General features: G+C 37.7%; 1 protein-coding gene across 1 annotated transcript; it reads left to right on the top strand.

Moving 5' to 3' along the window:
* Nucleotides 1-561: 561 nt before the first annotated feature.
* On the top strand, nt 562-12,287 carry LOC145776345 (matrix metalloproteinase-24-like). Its single transcript, XM_082587742.1, has 10 exons — nt 562-754; nt 1,653-1,842; nt 2,327-2,469; nt 6,753-6,966; nt 7,381-7,512; nt 7,728-7,872; nt 8,298-8,478; nt 9,854-9,998; nt 10,682-10,835; nt 10,987-12,287. The coding sequence occupies exons 1-10, from the start codon at nt 656-658 to the stop codon at nt 11,237-11,239; spliced, it is 1,656 nt and encodes a 551-aa protein (XP_082443868.1). The 5' UTR covers nt 562-655; the 3' UTR covers nt 11,240-12,287.
* Nucleotides 12,288-13,762: the final 1,475 nt, after the last annotated feature.

Raw genomic sequence — 13,762 nt, 5'->3', positions numbered from 1 at the left:
CTTGAGAAAACTTTTGATTTACAAAAGAATATACATTGATCAGTATGTCATCAAGGTTATTGAAAGACCGAGAACATACATTCAATAACGTAGTAAATCAATCAAGCCTGGTTAAGCAGTATGACAAACGACTAAACGAGGTTACCAAACCTTTACATAGCAACGCTAATTATACGGATACTTAAAGTTGAATTTAGTGAAGACAAAGAAGAAAATAATTGTATTCACTTTCAAGCATGCCATTGAATATTATGCAAGATACAGCTATGTGCTTCCATAAGGAAACGAACCCATGTCCTTTTGATGTGAAGCAGACGCTTCCACCATCGCTCACACAGGAAGTGATGAAAAAAAACGTTGGTTCAACGTCTGTCGAGAGGCCTCTTTCTTGACCAGAAATTTAATCTTTTCACATCGCCTTTACGTATGAATTAATGTAATGAATTAATGTAAAAATGATTATTTATTGGCTGGGTTAGACAGTGTCAGTAAGCATGAAAACTAGGTGAAAATGTCTGAAGTCAAATATTAAAACTTTCAAATTTGTGCAATGAATAACGTTCAAAACACTTGTTTCAATGCAGAAATTAAAAAAGCCTATTAATAAAAGCAATCTTTGTGAAATTTACGAAAACTTGACCCGTTGTACCCAACAATGGACACCTCACCAATAAACTGGATACGTTTTGTGTTGTTTAGTTGCTTACTTTCTCTTTCTTGGACGGAGGGAGCGGTATCCCCTGCTGAAGCTGTGGTGAGTAATACACCCACCAATATTCTGTTATAATTTAAAGTGTCCTTTTGTTGTGCCGAATACGACATTTAAAAAATAAAATAATACTAGGGTTTTCTTTCTTTTGATAACTCTTTTGATTCTTATTCCACCAAGTGTAATGTTACTACTTATTCCTGCCAATGTATTAAACGTGACTTTATTATATTCATGTTCATTTGAGGACCAACCTTTTTGCTTTCCATGTTTTCCATAAACTTTAAACCAATACAAAGCGAACATTCTTTAATTCTGACGAAGCGTTCTGGTTATGATGTCATTCTTATCATTTTACAAGTTGTTCAAGTCTTGTGACATGACGTCACAACCAACAAGCGTTTGATAGCTGCCGTCTGAAACATTGAGGAAGTCTATTGAAGCGAGCAAGTTTTACAGAATATATAACTACAACTTCCAAGTCTTGCTTCCGTGTTTGATTTGATTGTTATAGAATCTTCCAGAAGTGTTTGTTATGGAGCTAGGATGTTCGCATTCCCATACTGCAAATCAATCGCTTTTTGCATTGATTCAATCTCTACATACGTTGAATCAATGTAAAAGGCGACTGATTTGCTGTCTGGGTTGTTGAAAAATTGAAGTTTTTCGCGAAACCGGGGTGTTATTATTGTAACTTCAGCGGGCAACGTTTTAAATTTCAATGGGGTGTGTTTTTTTGGAAAGTAAAGACCCGATTACATTAAATCGAAGTGATTGGTCAATGATGAGGTAGAGACTAACGAATCATTTGTAGTAAAACTTTCATATACAGTACAACAATAAACTTCTCATTCTTACCTTCAGCTTTCATGAAACCAAGCCGCTTGTTTCTAAACAAAACACCTAAAAATCTTTCTAACATATTGTCTTCATCAATTTACAGAAATACCTCATAAAGTTTGGACATGCCCCTGACGTGAATCACATGACTGGGGGATTGATGACGCAGGACGCTTTGTCCAACTCTGTTATGTCGTTTCAACGGTTCGCTGGACTACCAATGACCGGACAGTTGGACAGGACAACCTTGGAAAAGATGGAACAAAAGCGATGTGGGAACTTTGACATTACCGGTACGGTTTGAGATTGGATTTTTTTTTAAGTATAGTTTTCTTTTTTACAGATTTTATAAAGCCGAAACAAATTAAAGCTTTAGTCAGAAAAATAGCAATTAAATTAATGTAAACAAATTAATTAATGTATTGATCGTTCTAATTAAAACTCAAGTGATATAAAAGTACTATGACAATTTTATTATTACAAACACACAAAAGAAAAATTTCTTAAGATTAATTGATTCCGTAACATAATATTAAAGAAACGACTTGCAAAATAAGGTTACCTAACGGTAGAAGCACCTACAATTAATAAATCTTACAAATTTAATTGTTGATTATGCTCGTATTCCACAGGCAGTTTTTTAACACAAGTGCAAGTATTCTTTATTCTATCAATGTTACGTTTGAAATACTACATAGGCGGTACTGCATTACCAACTGACAATAGCCATGTTGTTGATTTCAAACCATATTGCAAAAATTGTTATTTGTTCAACAGGAACTGAAAACGCGAAAAGGAAAAAGCGATATGCTTTGCAAGGAAGCAAATGGCCGAAGATGCATCTCACTTATAAGATCTCTAGATACACCTCCGATTTGTCTCGGTCCAAGACCAATGAACAGATATCAGCCGCTTTCAAGGTGCATATCATCAAGTGAAACAAAAATATCAGTAACCTTTCAAGTACATGTAGCTCCAAACAAAGTGAAAATTACATGACTTTTGACTCTTTTTTGTTTGTTTGAAGAAAATGTATAAAAAGACATTTTTAACTGCTGACAATGGCCCATGTTTCAATCTTAATCTTGTTGTTTCTTGTATTATACATATTAGGGTGCCACAGGGTGCCCTCAAAAATTAAAATTTTGTCCGATACACCTGAACTGTTTTTTATATGTGACACTTGGTAAAAAAAGCATATGTGAGAAATTTTAATAAGTTTTGATAAAATTTGGACGTGCAGATTAAGTTTAAAGTTTTTAAAGGTAAATTTGCACAATTTCAATAGTAAAATCCTTTCTAGATCATCAAAACTCAGACATTTCTTCTCAGTTACGGAGTATTTGAACTTCGAACACTTTTTGGTGAACTTACTTACTAATTTACAATCGTACAGACCATGTGTCAATTGTATATGTTCAACAATTTATGAAAAATGCGTAAAAATATGAGGTTTCATGCATTATAAAAAAGGATCCATGTAAAGAAAATGCCTATTGAGATGAAATGTTGGGTCCACTGCTGCTTTATATTTTGAGTTCTTCCCAAACATGCGTCAGTATTATCTCCCCAATATGATGCCTGCATGCTGCCCAAAGTAGGCCTTTTCCAAGATAATCTTGTATTTGGATGCAGGCCGCAGTTTTGTGGCCCGTATTGCTACTTGTGGTGTCAAACACCATTGCAGCAAGACATGCAGTAGGCCTACAGTTCCAATTGTTTAACAATTCCATGCTTGCATTGGCTATTTGCTTTCCTTTTGGATCGGATGTTTGTCCAGGCAAATAAGGAACACCAAGCAGTTTTGAGCCTCCAATACCTGATAGTAATATCGGAAGCTTATCAACTTGCTTATTAGGGTTTGTTAGTGACTCCATCATTTTACCATCCCAATGAATGGTTCCAACTTCAGGAGGTACCCAACCTTTTTTAACCGCTTCAGAAATATTGAAAATCGTTTCAACTCTATACCTTTGAGCCGTCATGTAGTTTAAGTTTACGCGAATAGTTTCACCAGAACAACTCTTGATTAACGAGTGTAGTGTTGCAGATAATGCAGTTGGTGTTATTCTGTTTCGTAAACTTGTGGCTACCAAACCAGGTGATCGTAAAATGTCGTGTGGTACAAATATTGTGGTAGGGGAGACTCGGGTAAGTTGGCCCAGCAAAATGAAAATTTGAATTTGTGAGCTGATAACAAAACATATGTTAAAGCGAATGCTATTGAAGAGTAGAGAATTCATCACTCTAAAAGTGGACATATTCTTGCATCAAACAAACATTCTTAGGTATATAATTTTTCAAGTTTTCCGAAAAAAATAAAATGGACCATCTTGCCTTCATGTGCGGGTAATTTGGCCCACCATGGAAGGTAAGTTGGCCACGTGGGAAACATGTCCATCTACGGTATATTAAACAGTGGAAAAGTTCTCTTTCTCCCCAATTTGATTTTCTTTCTAATTATTTCTTGGTTTTATAGAGGCATACATACCGTACATAAATTATTCTATGTATGCATTCATGTATGGTTTATAATAAAATCTACTATTAGGCTATAATGCTGTATTTTACCTCAGTAAACTTTTTTTACATGAGTAGCCTACACCAAATAAGCTTTCGAAAATAACAAAGGTTGTATCAAACATCATGTAGTTGGAACGGCATGCCTTTATTCCTAACGATCTGGTCACCTTAACGATACTGATAGGTGGGACCTTGTTTGCAATAGGCTACAAACCCCATTTTTGCATGGGTACCAATATCGGAACATTTTTTAATGTATCTCCGAAACGAGGTACGTTTTAGACCGTCGCTTGAGAAGTGGTTGATACACATTTCCGCGATTGGTTTTCTTGATTAGGCTACTTAGCCTACTATTATTACCATATGGGTTAGGAATAATTTGTGGCATAAAAACGATGTTAGGAAGTGTATTATTGTTATTGATCGCTTAATGCTGATGTAAAGCCGCGATTTACTTACTTTGGATACTTGATGATAGGCTACTTCAATCTTGCAAAAATAAGTCATCGTATTAATTAGTCAATTATTATCATTCTATGTAATACCTCATGAAGGCAAGTTGGCCATGGTGGCCAACGTACCCACCCACGAAATGGGCCAACTTCCCTGCATGGCAACCACATTGCAAAAACTAAAATTTATGTCAAACTATCGAGCTTCTAACAACGGTTTCACAGTCAAAGTGAGCCTTAATAACCACTCTAGCGCTGCACTCACTAAATAATAACCTTTCTTATATAGTAAGAAAAAAATCACTCGACATCTAAAAAATTCTAAAATCCAAAAATTTCAAAAATCATAATTTTTCATACAAAAATCGTGCTCACATGTTTATACTGCTTGCTAGAGCCTCCCAACCTGGTGATAAGATAGTTTCAACAGCACTTTCTCAGTATGCGTACGATACGTAACAATAACTATTTTAGTTAAAAAATTATTTAGAGTGGGCCAACTTGCCTACTGGGCCAACTTACCTGAGTCTCCCCTACCGGTTTTTACAACTCGACGGTGACTCCTTTTACTTCCTGTGGATGTAGAAGGCTCGGCAGTGTTAACTGCAGTCACTTCATCACTGGTATCATCGCTAGAAGAAAGTAAAATGTTACTTTTGCTGCTGGATTCAGCCTCTTGACGTTTTATTTCTTTTTCTTTCCTTTGCACTTCTGCTTCTTTTCTAGAATGTTTTCGTTTCAACGTCTTACGCAAAGCATTGTCTCTCCCTGTCATTGACGCCTCTCTGGTAGTTTGCATGCTCCACAAAAATTCTTTATCTTCCTCAATTGACATCTTCTTCATTACATCGCGAGGCCAGGTCAAGGAAAGGTCAATTGAAGTTTCTTTTTAAATTCCTTAATCCTTTCCGATTGCTTTCCATCACTCCTATGGAAGCATTCGATCTGAATTTTGAAGATAAGACTCATTTCATCTCGAAAAGATTGAATTTTTTGAGCCATTTTTTTGGATGAATTGTTGGAATATTAGCTTTGTAGTAAAACGTTAAGATGTCCTTCACTGTCTCGTTTGCTGCATCTACTGATATTTGGATTTTCCTTTTCGTGAGATTTTGAGATTCAAGCTCCTGCTTAAAGGCAAGAAAGCTAAAATCACTTGATGATAAGTTGGCAGTTTACTTCCCTTGATTTTCTGATCATCTTTCGTTGGAATAGTAGAAAGAAGAAGATACTGTTTCTCAGCATTCTGAGACTGGCTGTTCATTATTCTAATACTAACCAGACCGATTTGTAACAGCACTACCGTATTAATTATCATTAGTAGAATAACCTAAAAAACAATACAACCATAGGTTTTGCAACATTATTAGCCTTTCCTGCAAGTAGCGAAGGTAACATAACCCTTTCTTACAGTAGGCTACCTGCCTTTCACAGTCACAACTTGCATGGGTTTAATACTAAGCTTTCCTGGGCGCTGCAACACTGATTCAACAGAAGAAGAAATACTAAAGCCATTATTCCAAGACCCTGAGTGAGGTCAAGCCAGCTATGTTGATTCAATGTTGCAAGATGGTGAATCAATGTAACAGGCGCGGAGCTGTCATGCTTGACCTCAATTGAGATCTTGACATACTGGCACTGGTCTCCTAACCTAATTCTTCAATTTACCTTGTTTCAATGTTGAGAAAAAGATGAGAAATAGCAAAAAAACTGATGTTCAAACTAGGGAAATCCCCTAATTTTACTGTATTTCAGTTTAGACTTTCGTTTTCAATCTGCACATCCAATTTTTGTCCAATCTCAATCAAACTTTGCAAAGTGCCTTAATATGTGAATGTCACACCAGAAAAAAGTTCAGGTGATTTCGGCCACATGAGGACGCCTATGGCACCCTAATACATATCATTACTGAACGCTCGTCTCGCGACCGAGGGTCGTCGCGACAGCAACTCTGCTCAGTACGAGAGGAACCGCAGATTCGGACATATAAACTAAAACAGTAGTTTAGTGTTACTTTTAGCCTATATTACTGTGTGCTCTGTCAAGCCCCATTATTACTATATGGCTTTATGAGCTGATAAGCACTCATGCTCTGGCTTGTCCTACTCAATACATGTTAAGAGAGATTGTTTGCTCTGTTTGTTGATTTAGTGAAAGTTTTAAAATTGTGCATGGAAACAAGACTGTGAAACTATTTCAAATGTTAATTGATTTTATCCTTTGTGCAGTGGTGGTCTGATAAATCTGGACTGACATTTCGTCAAGTGAGCGATTCCTCTAAGGCAGATATTAATATCAAGTTTGCTTCTGGATCTCATGGCGATGGAGATCCATTCGATGGCCGAGGAAACACATTAGCTCACGCTTACTTCCCAGTGTATGGAGGAGACGCTCACTTTGATGAAGAAGAAACCTGGTTGTTAGAGAGTAGCAGAGGAGGAAGTAAGAATGCCTTTACCATAGCGAATTTTGAACACTTGACTTTAAATATCATTACAGACCGATCAAAATTAAGACAAAAGGTTATTAGCTTAAAACAACAAGCGAAGCTTATTTTCAAAAGTTACAAAACAGTTTTTTTCTCTATATCCAGTGCATTAAGATTTACGAATGTCCAATTCTATCAGCTTAGTTGGCCGATGGGGTCAGTCCGTAATTAAACCACTTCATGTTTTACTGAATTTGGACTAATCTGCTTTCGCTATATGCAAGCTGGCTGGGTTTGAAACTAACAGACCGACTGAAATAGACTTGATACAAGTGACACTAGCGCGGTCTTGTATCTCATCGTCTCTTATTACGAAAACTCAAATAAGATAAATATTTTTGCTTAAAACTGATATATTTAAATTTTAGCAAATTTGCAAATTGTGGCTGCTCACGAATTTGGCCACAGTCTTGGCCTTTCTCATAGTGACGAACAAAGATCACTCATGGCTCCTTTCTACAACCCAAGAATTACCGGCCTTCACTCGGACGACATTTTCGGTAAGTGACATGCAGTGCTAAAATGCAAATGCCATAGCTGACTTTTTGCAGTAGAGAAAGAGCTGTTTTTACGCAAATTAATGTCAAAGTATGTAGGTATATCGTTTTCCAATTTACGGATCACAATTTAGACTAAATGTCTTCTTAAAATTACAAGCATTGCCATTGACAATGTTGCTTTCAACATTATTTGACAATGTTGTTATTTTTCTCAGCCATTCGAAGATTATACGGACAACCAAAAGTTAAACCTAGCGCCTATCCATCCCCCCGACCCACTAGGCGGCCTGCGGTTACGACCACCACAACGAGACGGACAACCACCACAAAATCACCTCCTATTGGTGCTTGCAATGGAAGGTATGTTCATAGTTGTAAAGCAAATAACATCATTGTTGTAGTACAGTTGATGTGCAGGACTGCAACTTGCATCGATGACCCCACTTGAAGTGGGAATAAGCCAGAAGAAGAAGCTATAGTTGATAAGCTGATATCACTTTGACGTCGTAGGGCTAAGAGCGTAAGTCTACAAGCAAATGTATTAAGTAGGCTGCATACTTTTAGCTCAATAAAGTTTATACCTTTGCCAAAACGCATGTGGTAATATGGATTATGGATGCGGTAATTGACACAACATGGCCACACCTTTTATGTTTTCAAGAGCTAGATTGACATCTTGCAAAGTATTTAAACAAGATAGTAAAATAAAACAGTGCTGAGTATTTTTTATCCATATTGGCCAAGCATTTCAACCATTTACTTGCAACAATTACATGCTTTGACAGATTTGAAGCTGTAACTCGTTTAAGAAATGGAAGCACGTATGCTTTTCTTGGGGGTCTATGTTGGAGGTTGAACAACCAAGGGGCTGACAAAGGTTTTCCTCAACCCATACGAAACGTGTGGGGCATCAATGGTCCAGTCGACGCGGCTTTGACATACAACAGCGAAACTGACCTGTTTGTGGTACGATATTCATCTCTTATGCTCATGCAGTAGAATTCGCCTTTTGTGAGTTTGGTTATAGTGACATTTCGCTTAGGCTATAGTGACACCTGTTGCAAAGTTACGTTTGCACACTACAGTAGGGTAAAATTCGTCTACAGTGACACTTCGGTTATGGTGACAGTTTTCCGCGGTCCCTTCAGGTGTCACTACAGGCGAATTCTACTGTATAAATCTCATTCCCAAGCTTTAAACTAACAACATCATGTAACAAAAACAAATAAGTTGCTCGTAGACTAGTGATGCAGCCGCGCCGCGCCGCGCCGCGTACGCGGCCGCTTTTGACTTTTTCGCCGCGTGCCGCGCCGCGCCGCGTGGAAGGTTGAAATGACAAAGCCGCGCCGCGCCGCTTGCCGCGTAAACTTTCAAGAAATTAATTTTTCGTAAACGTAAACTTTCAAGAAATTAAACTTTCGTAAACGTAAACTTTCAACTTTTCAAGAATCAGCTATGAAACTTCAAATTTAAATTGGAAACACGGATCAGTTATTTTTTCCTTCGGAAACCCTAAGATGGAAAGCTATGCAAATGCAAATTGCAAATGGCTTGCAGTTGACAGGGTTTTAGGGCTTGCTTGTCAGGGAAGCTGTACGAATGTTTTTGGTTAGTAGCCTAGCTGATAAGCTCAGTTACCAGGCTATAGGCCTAGCGCAACTACCGCATTATTTACTATATCAGTTAGCCCAGTGAGTTCAGGCTATAAGTTTTACTCTTGTGTGTGTAGTTCATATAGCCACTGGCATTATAATTGCATTATTGCTTACAAAAAGTGTTCAAAAGTCCTGATACTGGATCCAGGAACATTCTATTTGTCTTAGTTTGTATTATGTCTTAGAACTTAGATGCATTGCTGATAAGAGAATATGATCTGGTTAGCCTGGCCAATTAGTGCACAACTGTATTGGTACTAGGTTACCAGTTATATGCCATGGATGCTTTTTCCTACAATTGACTTTCTAAACAATAACTCGTTAAAATATTTTTTTTTAATTTTGTAATTTGCGGTGTGCGGTGCGGTGCAGTGTCAAAGTTCCAGATAAATTGCGGTGTGCGGTGCGGTGCGCGGATAGATGAGTCAGTTGCGGTGCGGTGTGCGGATAAAAATTTTGGGTTTGCTGCATCTCTAACGTAGACTTGGCCTATTGAAAATATTGCCATATGATATCTGAGCATTGTGATGAATAGGTGATAAGTATTTGCACAATATTACAATTAAGTTACAGCCTAAATCACCAGTTGTGAAATGAATAATGTTGGGCATTTGATGTGCATCTGCTGGTTCAAACCTAGGCAAATTTAATAACATTCTGTCAACTTGCTATCTTCATATCTCTAGGGGAGAGAAGTTTATCGTTTCAATGGAAATGGTGAAAAACTACGAGGATTTCCAGAGCTGATAAGCACAGTATACAGAGGAATTCCTTCAAATATTGATGCTGCATTCCAATGGAGCGGAAATGGGAAACTTTACTTTATCAAAGGTAATGTTCAATTTCAGTTTCCAGTTACTTTTATAAAAAAAAAGATAAAAGTTTGACTTTGATGTATCACGATAATAGAGACTTTCGGCTACCTTAGCCTACTGCTTTTGTAAACCGTTTCAAGAATATCAAGTATTAGTTTATCATTTTTAAAGCCATCCAAAACATGTAATATAAACGAGGAGGAAAAATGCGCCGCAAAGCTCACTCACATTAAAATAAAAGAATACCGGTACAAAGAAAGAACGATAAACAAAGACGACAAAAAAAATCATGAAGTCATACGAATATCAGAATCTGTAGCCTCGTTAGCTCAGTGGCTACGCGCCAGACTCAAGATCAAGGAGCGCTGGTTCGGCTCTCGGGGGACTACTTTCCATTTAGCCACACCAAGTACAGTAGATGGAATAATTCTCTGGCAACAAGACTTAAACAATCGGAAACTTCACTCTGCCAATCTCGGTAACCGGCCCTGCGTCAATGATTCAAAGCAAAGTTCAAAGTATGCGAAACTGTCACGATCAAGCTCTCAAAGAAGCTTTTCCAGTCCGAGGATAATGATCAAATCAATCTGTCAAGACTGAGTGAGATTTTATTACTTGAACTGAGTGAAATCTGTAACAAATGAAATATTTTTGAAAACTATTTGTAAGCAACTCGTTCATAAACAACTCTGTCCACAGGTAAGCAGTATTGGAGATATAACACATTTGCCCGCCAAGCTGACCCTGGCTACCCGAGACCGATGACAGTCTGGCAAGGTCTTCCCGATCATATAGACGCCGCTTTCCAATGGAACGGAAGAACTTACTTTTTTAGTGATGGAAAGTACTACAGGTAAGAATTGCAGTGTGTAGGTGGTGGAATGTCAAGACTTGTTGCTAATCCGATTGTTGTTTTGCAGTTTATTGGTGTGTTTCTAGGGATTTTAATAAATCTGCACCACCGGAGGATAAGAGCTTCAATGGATTTTTTTTTATTTTCTTAGGTTGGATGACACTACAATCAAAGTCGCCAATTTAAGGGAGTATCCTTATCCACGAAGAACCGATGAATGGTGGTTAGGATGCAAAGATAACACACTTCGACAATCTGGATCTTCTCTTGGTGGAAGCGTTGAGGAGGAAATTGAAGAGGAAAATAACCCTGGCGGAAGTGCCAGTAGGGTTTCTTACACGTCAAAATCTGCTCTTTTCATCGTATCCACATCATTGCTAGTGTTGAACACTGCACTTGGTTAAAACATCGTCTGAATATACTTTGCCCTATTGAACTAAACGCTTGTAATCCTGGCTATCATTGCTGTAAACAATGCAGATTACTTTACAACCATTTCAACGATATGCAATGACCCCAAATCTTGAATCATATTCATTAGCGTCGTCCCTCCAAGAAGTGCCACTGCACTCTTTAAATTGGTTTTGTTGATTTTGAGCATTTTAAAAACGTTTTTACAATGTAACTTGCATAATATCTGAATGTAACAAAAAATATTTTTAGTGAGCTTCTATTCGCTATTTGTCTTGTAAGCCTACGTTGTAGCCTAACCAGTTTTGTTGTGAATACATGCAGTTTCCTAATTATGTTAATTGCACTGATGACGTTATTTTCGATTAATGCAGACGTACAAAAACGTATATTGTCGTTTTTATTTTGCACATATGGTGAATCAGATAAACTGTCACTGATGGTATTTGTGCTTAGTATTTAAAAGAGTATGTGCTTAAACAAACATAATGTTTCCCCACTTATTAATTCCATAGAGGGAAAACTGGGTTTATTGTATTTATTTTTATGTTAGGTTACAATCCTAAAATTTTTATTGTTACAATATTTATTTATCTTTGTAAATTATCCTTGCAAAGTTTTTACTTTGCTATCGTTTCAATCAATCGTTCATTTTGCCAACATTGCCTTACAGTCATCGTCCAGCGATTATTGTAACCCCCAACAATAGTGTTGCATTGACTCACCTAAGATTCAAATAGCAGACAGGGACCACATGCTATTCTCTATGTATAAACACGAGTATTCGTCATTCGTAAGCCGTTTGTGTTTAAATATTTTCTTCTGAAAGCTTTGTGCGACTATTTTTAAACTCGAAGATTTTAATTTTAACAAAATGTTTTACGAACAGTCAAAATTTCTTTAGAATAATTACACAAATAAAAAAAAAATGATTCAAGTATTTTTAACATAAAAAAATCTTCATGTTCGTCTTCGTAAGTTTTGTTTGTGTATGTGGATCGCCAAAGTTTGCTTACAAATAAAAAACGTCATTAATAACAAGTAATTATGACCAATTATGACAACAGTGAATGAAGAGAAGTTGCGAGACCAACTCAATTCACAGTCCTTCCCAATACCAACACTCCACCCGGAGTAGAACTATCTTACCTCGAAAGGAATGGGTGAAGCTCAATCGCCTGCGGACTGGGGTGGGCCGTTTCAACAGCAACATGATCCAATGGGGCCTCGCCGATTCACCATCTTGTACGTGTGGCTTAGATTCTCAGACTGCACACCACATTATCTACCATTGTCCTGTTTGTCGACCCCAGGACAGGTGGACCTCACAACGCTCGATGAACACACAATCCATTGGCTGCTGCGCCTGGATGTAACAACGTGATCTGCGGCGGCCTCAAATGCAAGAAAAAGATGACAATACACTAATAGTAAAACAATGATTACTATTAGTGATAAGTAGCGTACTCAAGAACAAGTAGGCTATGCTTTCTAAAACTTTACTAAAACGTATTTGATAAATTTGCAGCTGTTTTTCAAAATTTGCAATTATCATGTCTTCTGGAATCAAACCGCTAATTCTGATACAAGGTCAAGTAGTTGTTTGTCATTCTGACATTTCTATGTTGTGTTGATATTGTAGCTTTTACAATGGCACAAATAAAGTTCATAGTAGGCTATTACAGTAAAATCTAGATATCCCTGGTTGGACGTTCCAGCTTGAAATTACTGTTTGAACAAACTATTTGAATTACAATTCTATTTGAAAAAGGTTGTATGTGTGAATAAGGAGTGTTGAAGTGAGTGTATAATCTAGTCTAAACATTCAATTAGGCTACTACTTTTTTTACTGATTAGGCCTAACTACTTAATCAAAGACATGGATGCTTTGTTTTTGTTTCATTATCTTTATCCTGCATTGCGGGAAAGCGGACTTGAGCGCTATGCATCGGTGTACGCCTTCCGACATACACCTGACCCACGCTGCAGCCGACTGCAATGTCTGTTTCCGGTTGTCTACTCTACTTATGACTTAAATTTGGTACTACCCATTACTCGAAATCGATCACTGGGTAGAGGCAATTATCGTAAAGTTTCTTGCCCAGAGAAACAACAGCAAGTGCGGGTGGCTGGAGTCGAACATGCAGGCTCTCGACTGCGAGCCCAACGCGCTAACCACTTGGCCACTGCCCCACAGGAGATTGTTTGTGGACTAGCTGCTGCAATCAAAAACACCGAAGCTAAGTATTCAAAAACAGCTGATTACACCGATACTAACACACAGCCTAAAACTTCTTTGAAGCCACTGTCTTGTGCTCTAGACCCCAGTGATAGAGCTGACATTGAGAGGCTTAGATGTGACATTACAGACCTCTCATTAAAAATCTCAACCATCATGAAAGTGGTCAAGGAACTAGAACAGAAGGCTCATGATGCAGATAGTATAGCCGTAGGCCTATATAGCAGTAGTAGGCCTATAGCAGTATAGTCGCCATCTTGAGCTCTGATCGTTGCGC

Source organism: Aplidium turbinatum, chromosome 8 (assembly GCF_918807975.1).
Source record: "Aplidium turbinatum chromosome 8, kaAplTurb1.1, whole genome shotgun sequence".
NCBI lineage: Eukaryota > Metazoa > Chordata > Ascidiacea > Aplousobranchia > Polyclinidae > Aplidium > Aplidium turbinatum.
The sequence above is the reverse complement of the archived record's forward strand: the minus strand, read 5'-3'. Positions and strand labels throughout refer to the sequence as shown.

Coding starts and splice junctions, on each gene's coding strand:
- LOC145776345 (XM_082587742.1), top strand. CDS start 656: ATGGACACCTCACCAATAAACTGGATACGTTTTGTGTTGTTTAGTTGC. Junction 1,843..2,326: donor TGGGAACTTTGACATTACCG/GTACGGTTTGAG, acceptor TTTGTTCAACAG/GAACTGAAAACGCGAAAAGG. Junction 8,479..9,853: donor GCGAAACTGACCTGTTTGTG/GTACGATATTCA, acceptor TCATATCTCTAG/GGGAGAGAAGTTTATCGTTT.